The following is a 15564-nucleotide window of genomic DNA, read 5'->3' as shown; positions in this document are numbered from 1 at the left end:
TTCGCTAGCGAAGTGACACCAGCTACCGTTAGTAAATCAGCGAAGTACTGAAATGACGTCACGCTGGCGAATTTTCGCCCGCGTTAGACACTTCGCCCTTTAGTAAATTTGTCCCATAGACTCCATTTTAATCAAATTATTCTAATTTTAAAAAAGTATTTCCTTTTTCTCTGTAATAATAAAATAGTACCTTGCAATTGAGTTTTGTCTCCAACAAAGTTATAATTAATCCTTATTGAAGACAAAACAATCCTATTGGTTTATTTAATGGTTAAATAATTTGTAAGTAGACTTAAGGTATGGAGATCCAAATTATGGAAATATCCCTTATGCGAAAAATCCTAGGTCCCGAACAGTCTGAATAACAGTTCCCATACTTGTATAGCATTACTTGTAGTAATTAGTCCATATCGTTTGTTATCTGGGCTCATTATTCATGGATGAACAAGAACACAATAGAAAAAAATTAAAAATACAATTTAATGTATAATTTAATTTATAATATAATGTATTCGGCCATACAGTAGGTAATAATTGTCTTGTTATGCACTCATAGGTACAAGTTGTTGGAACATTCAAAATGCTTGTGAGTTTTATTATGCCGTCATTTACATCTATTAAATACAGACGCACACTATATTTCAACAAGTATGTGGTAAACAGCTGAGAAAATTGCTATTCACTCACATATCTTGCTTATGTTCCTACTTCCCAATTATGAAAAAATTATAAATTAAATTATATATTATAAAGAAATGATGTGACAAGTCAGAGGGGGAAATTCACTAACCTAGGTGCAGTTTTGTCCTACTGCAATAACCTACTGAATCAACATTTAAGGCTGATTGCTACATTAGCAATATGGTAATTTTCCTTTCAGGGCTGTATTCTAAAATTAAATAGAAATTAATACTTCCTTATTATGGGATAATCTCTACAAAATATTTTCAGAGGAAAAAGATCAACAAAGCCCCAATGAAACATATTTGCGGTTTAATATTCTTGAGGCATAGGAATACTCTTCCTCTTTCCCAACTGAACTTACTGTGGTCCTTTTGTGATGTCCTTCTTTTTAAAGTGTTCCAGGGCTTTGAGCATGCAGGCTTAGAAAGTGGCAAGGGGTGAGAATGTATAACTTAAGTGGCATAGGACAACTGGCCCTTGGAAGCACAACAGTAGCCAAGACTATTAAACAAGGAGTAAAGCCATTTTAAACCATAGCTCCCTTGCATAAACACAGGATTCTCTCACTAAAATGTAGAAGGGTTGGTCAAATGACATTGTGGATTTGGTGTATTAACTCTAGGACTATTAACACCCACAATTTGTCTCAAATAAAACAGACCTGTGAGTAATACGCTTAGCAGCACCTCTCCCCTTCCACTAAATGAGACAATAAAGTGTGCAAAGCAAAGCTGCTTGTAGTGCAGAATTACAAAATCCTCCTAACCAAATCCTGGGAACTCACCATTGAATATAAAGCAATTCTTTTTTCATCTGCCACCACCTCTGTCCTTTCCATTTGTATGAATTTGCAGTAGCAGTCATCTTTGAGGAGTTGATGTGGCTCACAACATGACTTAATGTCCTCATTTCATTACTAGGAAATGGCAAGGCTTTTTTTGTGAGCTCAACACATATTTCTCTCTTTAATGCATTCTGAAAACATTTCAAACGCATATAAATGCAGCAGCTGGAATGGATCCCAAAGGGCTAAAACATAGATATGAATGCTCCTTGGTACAACCAGGCAGAATTAAATGGTCATTAGATTATTTACTTACGTGAACTGAAACCTGGGTCTCAAACAAAATGCTGTGTACAAGAGGCCTAGAAAATTAGTATGAACTCCAGCATTCTTAACCAGCATTGACACAGTCATTTCTGAACTTAATTCTTCAGTATTTGTTATCCACTGTTATAAAATAAAATTATTTAAACGTCAGGTCAGAAATGTTAAAATAATAAAATAAGATATGGCTGATCAGATTTTGGCTCCTGCATGATAAAATATCGGCATGGCATTGGTTCATTGTGCATCAAATTCATAATTTATAAGGCAGAATACAAGTCTGCTTTGCATTATTAAACAGGTTTCAGGTGCAGAATGAACTTTAGAATAAATTAGCTTAGAAACTAAGCAGAACACAGCTTGGATGCTCTCAGGCGCCTGCAAATTCAAAACCACGATCCGCTCTTTTGCCTTCAAATGCTATAAAAACCCACTGCTGTGGAACTTTCCGCAATATAATCAGCACCAAAAAATTGTGTTGTTAACATTGTGGATTTAATTGCATTAAGCAGATGGCTTTGTGCTGATTCATCAGTATACTTGTGCAGTGAGATTGAAATCATCTTTTATTGCCTAATCTCCTGGAATATAAAAAACATGACATGAACTATATGTTCTGTACAAAACAAATGTGAGTTTAACAAATCTGTGCATAAAACACCTTTCTTCTCAGCACCAGAAGTTATATATAGCTTTCTCACTTTTGCATGTTGCAGAACACTGTTAGAGTTTCCCAGGGCCCTTCAGAGAACCCAATAGAATGGATTCACTCTTAGATATAATGCCAAATGGTAAAGCCTTTTATCAGTACTCACATTGGAAATAGTGATTGGAATTGTCTAAGGTGCTAAGCTCAATTGGATCCTATAGAGCAAACCATTCTGCAGCAGTTCCTCTGGAACAATTAATTGACATTTTTGTAGAAGGCATAACTTTCTGTATTCCCATTCTTTAAATTGGTGAGCTTATGGTGACATTTCTGCAGACCCACTTTTTATGTCTTTTTAGCATTGCCCATTACTGTATATATATAACCTTATTGGATAATCTACTATGTAGGACTGAAATCTTTTTAGACCCGAAGTATATTTCCAGTATTCATCATTAAATCTGTATAATTTAGGGAAGTGTGATGTTCATTTAACCGTTAATGAATATTATTTTCTCTTATTCATTTAAATAGTTTATACAATTGAAACATTAAAAAGATTAATGTATCATGAGTCTAATGTTGCAGAATTTACATGTATGATGCATTTATAATGCTTTATAAATGTATTTCTAATTGTTAGAGATTCTACTTTGCATACCATTCTTTGTCATATGGTATCCTAGAAGCTTTCCCCTATAGGGTAATGTGGCATATGATGATTGTATCAGGAAGCACAGAGCCTAGCACTTCCCATCGTATTCAGTGGGTCACCTACGCTAGAGTTTATCTCCTAAATCAGATCTGGGCTGGGATTCAAAATAGGCCCTGGCATTTCAAGTACACAGAGGCCCAAACAGCCCCCCACCAGCCCACTTAACAGTGACTATGTCATGTTCAAGGAGCCCCTCTGGCATATGCCAATCCTTAGTCATGCCAGGCTTGATATTTTCCAATAATTACAATGAATAAATGCAGTCTTTATACAGAGATTAAATTGAAGGCCAGCATTGCCTTCTTTTGTGGGTTCAATAGTTCACGTTAACAATCATTTATTAAAAGACCAAAAGGGAAATGTCCATGTAAATGCCTCCCCCCACATACACACACAATTTATTAAACAGACCATATCACCTCATAGAAGTAGCAACTTCTGACTTGCTTGTGCTTATCTTTGACCCATGTGCTTATATCACATAAGCTTTATCTGGATCTATGGCATTCCTTCAGGCAACTCTTCCTTTACACCACTGCCAGCCAGTGCCAGTCATGAACCTATTCGTAGTAACTAACCCTTTCAGTAAGCTCAAAAAAGTGTACTATGAAACCCAATAAACTATTGAATGACCATGAATGAGACATAGGCATTTCATGGGCATGAATTGAACAAAATAGCATTGCCCTGCCCTAGTGGAGCTTGCAATATAAGGTCCCCTAAGACATTTACACATTATGATCATACATATTGATATTCTAAGACAGTTTGCAATTGGTCTTAATTTTTATTTTATATCATTTTTCAGTTATTTTTTAGTTCTTATTTTACCTTAGCAACCAGACAGGGGTTTGAATAAGAGACAGGAATGTGAATAGGAGTGGGGCTGAATAAAAATAACATAGCAATACAATTGCAGCCTTAGCGTGGTGGCACACGGTCTGATTCGGGGAGATAAGTCGACAAATCTTCTCTTGTTTGGGCGACTAATCTCCCCAAAATGGCTTCCCGCCGTCTAGAATGTGAATCCTCGTGAGAGACTTTGGGGGACTTGGAAAGCAGAATCATTCCCGAATGGCATCCTGCTGGCGATTTACATTCTAGCCAGCGCGAAGGCATTTCTGGGAGAGATTAGTCGCTCGAAGAAGAGGAGGGCAACCAATCTCCATGGATTTGCCACGTTTGCCACCAGCCTTATGGAGCAATTGTTTTTGGCTGCTTGGGTCAGTGACCCCCTTTTGAAAGCTGGAAAGTGTCAGAAGAGGAACGCAAATAATTAAAAAACTATTAAAAAAATAATATTGAAAACCAATTGCAAAGTTGCTGGAAATAGACCATTCTAAAAACAAACTAAAAGTTAACTTAAAGGTGAAACAAACATTTTTCCAAAAAATTAACTATGAGGTATTTCTGCTGTCAATTTTTTTTTATGTATCAGTATCTTTTAATCTCTCAAGTATACTCTTTTAAGGGACAAATGCTAAATCATTTTTTTTTCAGAGAAAAATACATAAGCCAGTTAGTGATGCATGGCAACTTCTTCTCCCAGTAATTCTTTGTATGGGCATGGACCTCACAAGAGTAATATAGTAAAATGTTTTGATTTTAGTATACTGTGCATGGACAAGCCCAAACCTAGGCAAGGGATACCTGGAAATTAGGAGTATAGAAGAAAATCAATAGAACTGCAACAATGTATACAGTGGGAGAACGCGTGTATAGGACAGTTCTCAGTAAACCGTACCCCATGCCACACTTTACCATTCTTCATCTTTAAGACTCAGTGCTCTGCTGTGTTCAAAAGGTACTGACTGACTCCATTCACTTCAAGTTGTCTTCCCATTGGCCTTCTATGGTGTGCTAGATTCACATGCAGCATTTAATGATAGAGCAAACAGTGGCAGAAAACAGTCACTGTACATAGAGCATTTCCACAGATAGTAAAAATGTATTATGTGCATATTGCTCTGTGTTCCCCATCAAGCACTTGGTGTCTAAGACTAATTGAAGAGGTCTATGAAGAAACATTGAAATGATAAAAACAAATAATGAATTTGGCTTTGGGTTAAGCGTGCATCCGTAATATAGTTATAGTCACACACAAAACAAGGATAGTCATGGAACTTGCTTTTCTATTGGCATTGTGCTTCTATGAGGCTGTAGTGACGGCTTTATGGAAAATAAAATGTACCGTCCCAATACCATTTTCAGATAACAGAGTCTCCCTCCATCTCCAGTTACTGCTCCCTGCATTATTGAGTTCTTACACAAAGCTGCCAAATACCCAGTTCCAGTGTACTCATTCAGGTTCACATGAGTAGACTTCTTTAGATATTACTCTCTTTATTAGATCAACGCACTGAACGATATGGAGAATTTTTGGAATTATCAAGCCTACTGTCGCGATGAAGATGTAAGTATAGTTTGTATGATATATTTTTCAGTGATACAGCACATACCTGTAAGTTGCTAAATTAGAGTATGGGTTTTTTTTCCCAGTAAACATTGAATTCAAAGGTATTTTAGAACCTTATATAGCATAATAATTGTATTTGTATAATGTATGTTTAGGTGAGCAATAAGTGGGAATACATTGGTAATCCTGGAAGGAAGGAATTCTGCTAACAGTTCCATCAGGTTTAAGATATTCAATTAGCCTTTAAGTTTTTACCTTTTTTTCCTTTCCTACTATTTTCTATACTACATTATATCTTCACTAAACAGTAGTAGCTCCTCATCTGTCTGTTCACTAAGGCTTATTTTTTTTTTTTTTTTTTATAAAAAAGGAGTTGGTTTGATGCTAAACCCAAACTTTTTTGCTAAACTGTCTATAGTGGAGAAGAGTACCTATGACAATTGGTGTATTTCTCTCTCTCTCTCTCTCTCTCTCTCTCTCTCTCTATCTATCTATCTATCTATCTATCTATCTATCTATCTATCTATCTATCTATATATATATATATATATATATATATACAGCTGAAAAACACAGAGAGGATTGATTTGCTTCTATCTTGTTTCACCCACCTTTGGATGACCAAGCCCCAGTGACATTACTGTGCATTAGATTATGCCCCTTCTTTTGAAAAGGGATTATCAAGGAGGCCTCTGGGATAAGAAAAGAAGGCTTTGGCAAGGAGAATGAATACAAAAAAAAATGATTGTTCAACCTCTAAATAGTATTTTGAATTCATTTTTTATTGGATTTTTTTTTATTTATACCTAATTTTTTATGCCTACATTGTAATGCCTACATTTTTCTTTGCAGTATGCAGGCATAGGATAACATAGAACAGTGGCCGCACCTTAAAGGGCACAATTAGGCTTAGTGTCCCAAGTTTAAGGGGCAGATTTACTAAGGGTCGAATATCGATGGTTAATTAACCCTCGATATTCGACTAGGAACTAAAATTGTTCGACTTCGAATATCGAAGTCGAACGATTTAGCGCTAATCCTACGATCGAACGATCGAAGGATTATTCGTTCGATCGAACGATTAAATCCTTCGAATCGAACGATTCAAAGGATTTTAATACAACGATCGAAGGAATATCCTTCGATCAAAAAAACGCAGGCAAGCCTATGGGGACCTTCCCCATAGGCTAACATTGACTTCGGTAGCTTTTAGCTGCCGAAGTAGGGGGTCGAAGTTTTTCTTAAAGAGACAGTACTTCGATTATCGAATGGTCGAATAGTCGAACGATTTTTAGTTCGAATCGTTCGATTCGAAGTCGAAGTAGTAGTCGAAGGTCGAAGTAGCCCATTCGATGGTCGAAGTAGCCAAAAAAACACTTCGAAATTCGCAGTTTTTTTAATTCGAATCCTTCACTCGAGCTTTGTAAATGTGCCCCTCTACGTTAAACTTCAGTTTTGGAAAAATTGGAAAAAAAAAATGATTGACAAAGTCTATATTTCTAGTGAAGAATCTGAACTGAAAAATGTGTTTGGAAGGTGAACAACCCCTTTAAGCATCCACTACAGTTTGGGTATATGTATATATCAATGCCATTTTTTTCTTTGCATCTTTGTATTTATTCTGGGCTAGTAAATATGTCTGTGAGTGTTGCTTGGATAAAACATATTTCTGAATGATGCCTCTTGTTGGCTCTATCTGGCACATTTTTTGCTTCTCTGTCTACATTACAGTCAGTCCCCAACAAGGACCAGTAATCTTTACAGAAATGATCTACATCTGGGTTGTCATATACGTAATATGTATCTAGTTGACCTTCATCCTTCTTTCACTGAATTGTTTTGTCTGTTGCATTGCTGTTTGCAGGTTCATCTCTACTTCTGTAATTTGTACACTCATTTTTCTGATTCTGGAAATGTTTGTGCATTTAAAGAAAGGCTGCCTTTCTCTGCAGAGCACTTGGCTGAAGGGGTTGTGCTTAATTTGTGATAATAGATTTTTTTTTTTTAAACTCTGGGCTTTGGGTCAAGTAATGTATTTGTTTCATTTGCAGTCTAAAATTGCCCATGTTTTACAATGCTGTAAAAACACTTGATTAGTGCAAGCTTAACCAAAATCATTGCAATGCAGAGCTTTCTGGTATTGCTTGCAGTTTTATTTCTGGATTTTATTTTCTCAGTCTCAGGGTATTTTGTTACAGAAAATCATTTAGTCTTTCTTAAAGCAAAAACCACAAATATCTAAATACAAGACTATCTCTTGGCAGCATTTAGTGTAGGTCATAAAGCATCTCACATCATAACATTTAGAACCCTTTTCCAAAACCTTGATGAAGATAAACAGTTTTAAGGTCCTCCACAAGCCTGGGCCCATAGCAGATGCTGCCTGCATTGTTATATCATTAGGCAGGATCAGAACAGTATACCCACTGGACAGTGGAGGCTCTCAATAACATGGCGACGACTGTATATTGGAGTGTGTAATTATATGTTATCTATACTGTGCAATTTGTGCATGTGGCACTGTACAGCAGACAAATACAAGGTAATGTAACTACCTGGCGCGGGGCCCAGGTGCAGGCCATACAGCCTAGGCCCCAACCCCCCACAAACCATTGGCGGGCCCTGGTGCAGTTTCACCCCCAGAAGTTCCGCCACTGCAAATAAAACAATAGAAAAAATGGGGGGGGGAGAACATTACCATATAAACTAGGGATGCACCGAAGCCACTTTTTTGGATTCGGCTGAACCCCCGAATCCTTAGTGAAAGATTCGGCCAAAAACTGAATCCACCCCTTATTTGCATATGCAAATTAGGGGTGGGAAGGGGAAAACATTTTTTACTTCCTTGTTTTGTGACAAAAAGTCACGCAATTTCCCTCCCTCCCCTAATTTGCATATGCAAATTAGGATTCGGTTCGACCGGGCAGAAGGAATTGGCAGAATCCTGCTGAAAAAGGCCGAACCGAATCCTGGATTCGGTGCATCCCTCATATATAAACAAGAGGTATAGTTACATTCAGGGCAGAGAAACACAGTCAGATTAGGGAGATTAGGAGCCTGAAGTTGCCTCACGAGGAAACTTTGGGCGTCTTCGGAAAACGAATCGCCGCGTGTGATTAGCACCAGCGATTTTTTTTTTTTCCATTTTAGCCAACGCAGAGTGAGGGAAGGCGTTCGGGGAGATTGTTCGCCGCAAAGATGAGGCGATTAGTCACAAGGCGACTAAATCTCCCCGAAACGCTCAGTGTGACCTAAAGCTGCTGGGTGGGGGGTCACTGACTCTGTAAACTGTTCTAAATTGATACATTTAGTTGATACATTTGTTATCTTTGTCCCTGCTGAGCAGAATCCCTGAATTGCATTAAAGGCCGCTATTAGAATTGATACAATAGTTGCTAATATTCCACCGATACTGCTGAGAAATGTATCAACTAATGTAGCAAATTGTAACAGTTCAGATTCTGCGGATTACTGAGCTGCTAGAAAGGAACGTTAAACTTTCATATTTCAATTTTGGCAAAAAATGTATAAAAATAACAAATCGAAAGCTGTTGAAAAAAAGTTTTCTGTTGAACAATCTAAAAAAAACAACTGTGAAAAAGTGAAGTTTCAAGTGAAAAACATATTTCACTTGTTTTAAAGTGACAAGCTCAAGAAGATCCCTGTCTCATAGAGCTTACAGTCTAAGTGAGTAGAGTAACAAACACAAATAGGAGGATCAGTTTAGAGTGCTTGTCACTGCCTCAATTTCAAAGAGAGTAAAGAAGGATTCTCTCCAGTGGAGGAGTGGAGTAGTCTGACAAGAATGTATTTAAACAACAATTTTAGGCACAGGCATTAGGGACCTGTTCTTTGATGAGAGAATGAGGATTCTAGCAGCAGAATTTAATATACAATAATAGTGATGGAAAACTTTCAGGACAGGACAAAGTGTCTCCTACCCATGGAAATCTGCAAACTAAAAGACTTTTCCTAAAAATGCTCATATTGTTATAATTAAAATTTCACAAATCCATCCTGCAGCCCTCTGGTTGAAGTAGAAGGTTGGATTTCCCAATTCTAAAAAGGGAAGCACAACACCCTGGATATCCCCCCCCCTCTCTTATAGGGATGTATTCTCCTCACTTCAGTAAGCACTGAATCATGGCTCAGGTGTGCCTTCCTTGCTGTCATTCAGAAACACTGAAGCTGCTGGTTAATTACTGTATCTCCAATGTGACAGGTGGAAGTTCTACATACTTCTCAGCCCCCTGAGTGCCAGTTTGGTGCCAAAAACATTTTCTGCCTCTCTGTTTTGTTTTACCTTAACAGGATTTTCAGCCTGCTGTTTGATTATTGTGTATATTTATTAGCACTAAGATATTAAGCAAATCTTTATAATTAGATCTTAAATTAAATATAATTAGATCTAAATATAATTAGATCTTAAATTAGTAGAAGCAATATTTCATGTATTCTGGTTGATTCAGCAATACTTCTGGATTGCTTTTGATTAGGAATGCACCGAATCCAGGATTCGGTTCGTGATTCAGCCTTTTTCAACAGGATTCGGATTCGGCCGAATCCTCCTGCCCAGCCGAACCGAATCCGAATTTGCATATGCAAATTAGGGGTGGGGAGGGAAATGTAGTGACTTTTTGTCAGAAAAAAAGGAAGTAAAAATGTTTTCCCCTTTCTACCCTTAATTTGCATATGCAAATTAGGGTTCGGATTTCGTCCGGTATTCGGCCGAATCTTTTGCGAAGGACAAACAATACAAGCCGCCAATCCAGACTTAATGTCATGTGCAGGGACCCAGACAAGGCTAGCCTCTCCTTTACTTTTTCAGTTGTGATAACACTAGTAATATATTCCTCAGCAAATGCAAGATGCATCGTAAAGATGTGAAATTTGGGAGGTGAAAATATGATAAACTACATCAGGAAAAAAACTAAAATGGGGGGAATATGAAAAACCTAGCACTAACTATTGTAAATGCATTGAAATACAGTGGAGTTAAAAAACGTTTTTTCCATTTGTTAAAAAAGTGTTCTTGTTTTTTATTTTCTCTGAATCATTACTGTCTTCTCTGCTGTGTTTAGTCTCCGTCTCCTGATTCTTCGTCACCCCAAGGGGCAGAATCAACAGATCGGCAAAATCATCAAAATGTATGTGATGCAGCAGAATCCTCTACAAACAAGGAGGTAGGTAGTTTCTCTGTGTTTTCACCACAAACCGTTATCCTGCAGTTGCTTTCTCTAATACCTGCAGATTAGGTGTAGAACAGGGGACCTTTGATCTATAGATGGACAGTTACAGCCCATGGCTTTCATAAACTTGCAAAATAAAGCAATGCTACAGACATGCACTCAGTGAGCTGTAGAGGCAAAAGTTTCACTTGAAGTGGGAATTCAGCTTTCAAATAATGTTCCCTTTTATCGACTGGGGAATGTAAATCCTTCGACTTCGAATATCGAAGTCAAAGGATTTTGCGCAAATACTTAGATCGAAGGAATAATCGATCGAACGATTAAATCCTTCGAAGGATTTTAATCCAACGATCGAAGGATTATCCTTCGACCAAAAAAAGTTAGGCAAGCCTATGGGGACCTTCCCCATAGGCTAACATTGGGTTCGGTAGCTTTAAGGTGGCGAACTAGGGGGTCGAAGTTTTTTCTTAAAGAGACAGTACTTCGACTATCGAATGGTCGAATAGTCGAACGATTTTTAGTTTGAATCCTTCGATTCAAAGTCGAAGGTCGAAGTAGTTAAAAAAACACTTCGAAATTCGAAGTTTTTTTTCTTCTATTCCTTCACTCGAAGTTAATGAATTGGCCCCCAAATGTTTGCTGCACTCAGATGGCTTAGAGGAAAGGTTGCTTTCAAGTTTTACGTTCTATATGCTACATAGTGGTTAAAGAGATTTGTGTGGAATTTGGGAACACTAGGTTATACAGCAGCAGGTTAGTCAATCTCTCTCTCTCTCTCTCTCTCTCTCTCTCTCTCTCTCTCTCTCTCTCTCTCTCTCTCTCTCTCTCTCTCTCTCTCTCTCTCCTCTCTCTCTCTCTCTCTCTCTCTCTCTCCCCCCCCCCCCTCTCTCCCTCTCTCCCTCTCTCCTCTGTGTTTTTATATACAGGGACGCATCAAATCCAGTTTTTTGGGATTCAGCCGAATTCCAAATCTTTCATTTATTCTACCGAATCCTGAACTGAAAATCAGTCAACTCAAATTAGTGCAAGTAAGCGAGAGGAAGAAAAATCAGTGTGCTTGTATGATTTAAAGTCACATGATTTGTAGAGTTTGGTTTGGGCAGGATCTGAAGCCTGCTGAAAACAGCTGGAATTTGACTGAATCCCAAATCAAATCCAGGATTTGGTACAATCCCCTTATGAAAATATAAGGATGTTAGAAATCACAGAGGACCTACGTGACCATATAAAGGCACAAGGCTGAAGAAATGTTATGGAATTCTGAGGTGGCAGGTTATTTAACTTCAAGGTGACTTGTACTATTTGAATATTTTACAAAGGAGATAAATTACTTGTTGTTATACTCATATACAAGTTTTAGTGATTATTGTGACATAAATGACATCACTAAAAACCCATTATAACCAATGCCATCACTAAGCACTGTTTATTGGGATATAATTTACCAGATATTCATGTATCATTTGTTTGAATTTGTTGTTTGTTTGTCCTTGAGTACTGTCACTTTTGTGACCAAAACATTTGGGTTTTTTTAAAAAAAAAAGTATATACTTTTTTTCTGTTTTTTTTAATACTAAAACCTGTGAGTGCAGTATTTTTTGTTAATTTATAGTAAAAGTCCATAGAAATGGTATCTTTTTAGTATAGTTAAATTTGTTGTTTTTGGGGAGTTCTTTATCATGCACACGTCTCAAACTGACTTTGCAGGATAAATGTAGACATATAAGCATATAGCATATTATAATTTAGGTTGCACTGGGTAATCATTATTATATTGCAATGAAACGTCTCATAAGTGCATTTCTGTTAATACAGCTAATCATCACTGACTTAAAAGGCAGGATGCCTTCATTTTATATTTCCCAGTGGGTTTGCCTAATGAATATATTACAAGCTAAATACACGTTTTCCTTCTGTCATATTTCTCAAATGACTGAAAGCATAACTGGTTTAGTCTGTAGCTGTAGCCTTGTCCAAACAGCCATTGTATTAGTCAGGGGCGTAACTACAGAGGAAGCCGACTCTGCCACTGCTGGGGGCCCGGAAGATATAGGGTGCCCCATGAGGCCCTCATTATTAAGCATCATAACATACTGTATATTGGTAAAACAGGACAACTTATGGATATGTTGGGGGCCCTATAATTAATTTGCTGTGGGACCCAGTAAGAGCTAGTTAGACCACTGATCTTAGTGGAGTACTGGCTATAGACGCCTGCCATTATTATCTCACTTATGCTGTGGTCAACCAAACAGGGCTGTAAAATTCACTCTGGTATTGCAGTTCATTAAAGCACAGCAGGGTCTATGGCATTCTTATGTTGGGAAAGAAGCTAAAGTTTCTGGGCAGATGTTTCTCTCCTTTATGTGGGTGGTAAACACAGCATATATTGCATACCTGCTTAGAAATGTTTTCTCATCCTAGAGTTTTCTCCCAGGTGCCTTCTATATATAGTCTATAGGTAAATGTTGGCATGCCACATCATTGGATCGTACTTTATCTGCCCAGATATTGCTGGCAAAACCACATGGTCATGAGCACGCAGAAGAGAATGAGTCTTTGAGTTGATATATATCCATTTATTTATAACTATCTTTCGTGAGTTAGCAAGATACCTAACTGTTATTAAATACCATTATTTTTTGTTTTTATAACCTACCAGGATGAACTGTTCCCAGCCTTGGCAATGCACTAAATAATGTAAATGGAAAGAGAGTTCAGCTGTGGTCTACTTTATGGGGGGGGGGAGGAGGGTTATCCGTATATACTGATTTGTAGGACAACTCTCCCATGTAAGTAACTTGAGTTTCTACGTGATTTACAGCCACAGGTTTAGAAGGAAATAAAAGAAACTTTTAGATTCCGCCTTAAATGCTGATAGTGTTGCTTCATATACCTACTTGCACACCCTTGAGCTCAGTAATATTTTTTTGTGTTGTGAATACTTTACTGTAATTTTAATTGCAGCTGCGCTGGAAGCCCAGAAACCCGCTGACTGTCACCTAGACAGTGACTTCTGAGGTAGCATGCAGTGTTTGCAAGAATTCTCAGATTATCCAGAATCTGCAAATACACTCGAGAACTCTGTAATTACCTAAACACACTAATAAACACGTCTGCACATAATTCACTAAATAACTTCTAATCGTTTGAAAGCAATCTTAATTCTTTTTTTTAACATACTGTTGGCGGACTGTGTTTTGGGAATGTGTTTTTTTAAATTTTTGTGCACGAAATGTACGTCTGTTGTGGTTTCCTTTGTCTTAAATAAACACCCTGTGTCTTAATTACAGTCAGGGAAGAGCTTGGCTTCATTCCCAACCTATGTTGAAGGTAAGTATCAAAGTCTCTCATATTTTTATTCATGTTTTTCATTAATATTTATTAATTCTCCATGACAGTTACCTAAGGCCATTCTGTGAATTTGGCTGAGAAATGTCACTGCTTTAAGGCTATAGCAAATGGAGAGTTTTGAGCTACTGTAATGAGGTCCAAACTGCATCTGCTTTTTCATAGAGATCTATGGGAAACACAGAGCAAACGTGGCTTTAACAAGCAGCCCTATTCTCAGAAACACTCAAGTGATTAAATGACCTTCAATATTACCCATGTCCCATTAATCTTAGAGCTTTTGATTGTAAGAAAGTAGGCTGCCTCCACTCCTAAAAAAATTATATTGGGATGGTTTTCTGTTCAGAATAATCTTTACAATTTACCATAATATTGTTAAATCGCCAACATTTAAGAGCTATTATTGAATCCTTATATTTGTATATTGGGATTAGTAAACGGTAAGTGCTGAATTTAAGACAAGGCTGCACCTTTTATTACATACCACATTATAAATTTAACCATTAAAATAAAGATATAATTATAGGTTAATTATTTTAAATTGACTGTTGACACTTTCTCAGTATCCAAACAGACTAAAATGATACTTAAACTAAAAGTATAAATCTGTAATTCAGGAATGTTTGGGATCTTGGGATCTTTTAAGTAATTTGGATCACCAAATAATGGATAATCATTTAAACAAAACCCAATAGGATTATTTTGCCACCAATATGGATTCATGGGGCTTAGTTGTGATCAGCTGCAAGGAAATGTTAAGAGAAATTATATTTATTTGCTAAAAATGTTTTCTGGATAATGGGTTTCCAGATCAGGGATCCCATTCCTGTACTAGATTTAGTCCAACTGAATAACTGCAAAGTTGCAACTTGAAAATTACAAAACTTGTGTTATAGAACATTTTATTGGAACATTATTAAGGAATTTAGAACTGCATATACAGTCTATTGTTTCCACTGGTTCAGTTGGAACATTATATTTTGACGTCTCTGACATTCTCAAAGGAAGGTCCTGCTGTGTTTCACAGTTTTGCAATATTAAAGGAGCGTTTAAGACTTTATTGTGCACATTGAATACATAGAATTTTTGACAATCTGTTCCAGTGCCCGGACCCTGTGATCCAGAAGACCTAATTGATGGAATTATTTTTGCTGCCAATTACCTCGGCTCTACACAGCTGCTTTCTGACAAGACCCCTTCTAAGAACGTGCGTATGATGCAAGCACAGGAAGCTGTAAGTCGGATTAAGGTGAGTTTATTGATATAAATTTGCAGTTTGAATCAAAATTTAACCCATCAGTGTCTTGGCAGGCAATTTACAAACTGGTGCTAAATGTTATCAGTGCAGTTACCAATGGTAGCCAATCAGCAACTAGTTCTGGTCAGCCTACTGCAAGTTTGAAAATGAAAGCGAAGAGCTAATTGGTTGCTATGGTTAACTATTTAGTACCT

General features: G+C 37.3%; 1 protein-coding gene across 5 annotated transcripts in view; it reads left to right on the top strand.

The window, feature by feature from the left end:
* The window catches only part of apba1.S (amyloid beta (A4) precursor protein-binding, family A, member 1 S homeolog), an 89609-nt gene that overhangs the window by 50431 nt on the left and 23614 nt on the right, over window positions 1-15564 (top strand). For 4 of the 5 annotated variants that reach the window (XM_041580147.1, XM_018243840.2, XM_018243839.2 and 1 more), the window contains 4 exons: window positions 5507-5569; window positions 10654-10755; window positions 14055-14094; window positions 15216-15361. In XM_041580147.1, coding sequence (XP_041436081.1) covers window positions 5507-5569; window positions 10654-10755; window positions 14055-14094; window positions 15216-15361 — 351 coding nt within the window. The remainder of the gene's footprint in view (window positions 1-5506; window positions 5570-10653; window positions 10756-14054; window positions 14095-15215; window positions 15362-15564) is intronic. The other variant, XM_018243842.2, reaches the window with a different exon arrangement.

The sequence above is a fragment of the Xenopus laevis genome, chromosome 1S (genome assembly GCF_017654675.1).
Source record: "Xenopus laevis strain J_2021 chromosome 1S, Xenopus_laevis_v10.1, whole genome shotgun sequence".
In the NCBI taxonomy this organism is placed as follows: Eukaryota; Metazoa; Chordata; class Amphibia; order Anura; family Pipidae; genus Xenopus; species Xenopus laevis.
This window is presented reverse-complemented; position numbering and strand designations above follow the sequence as displayed.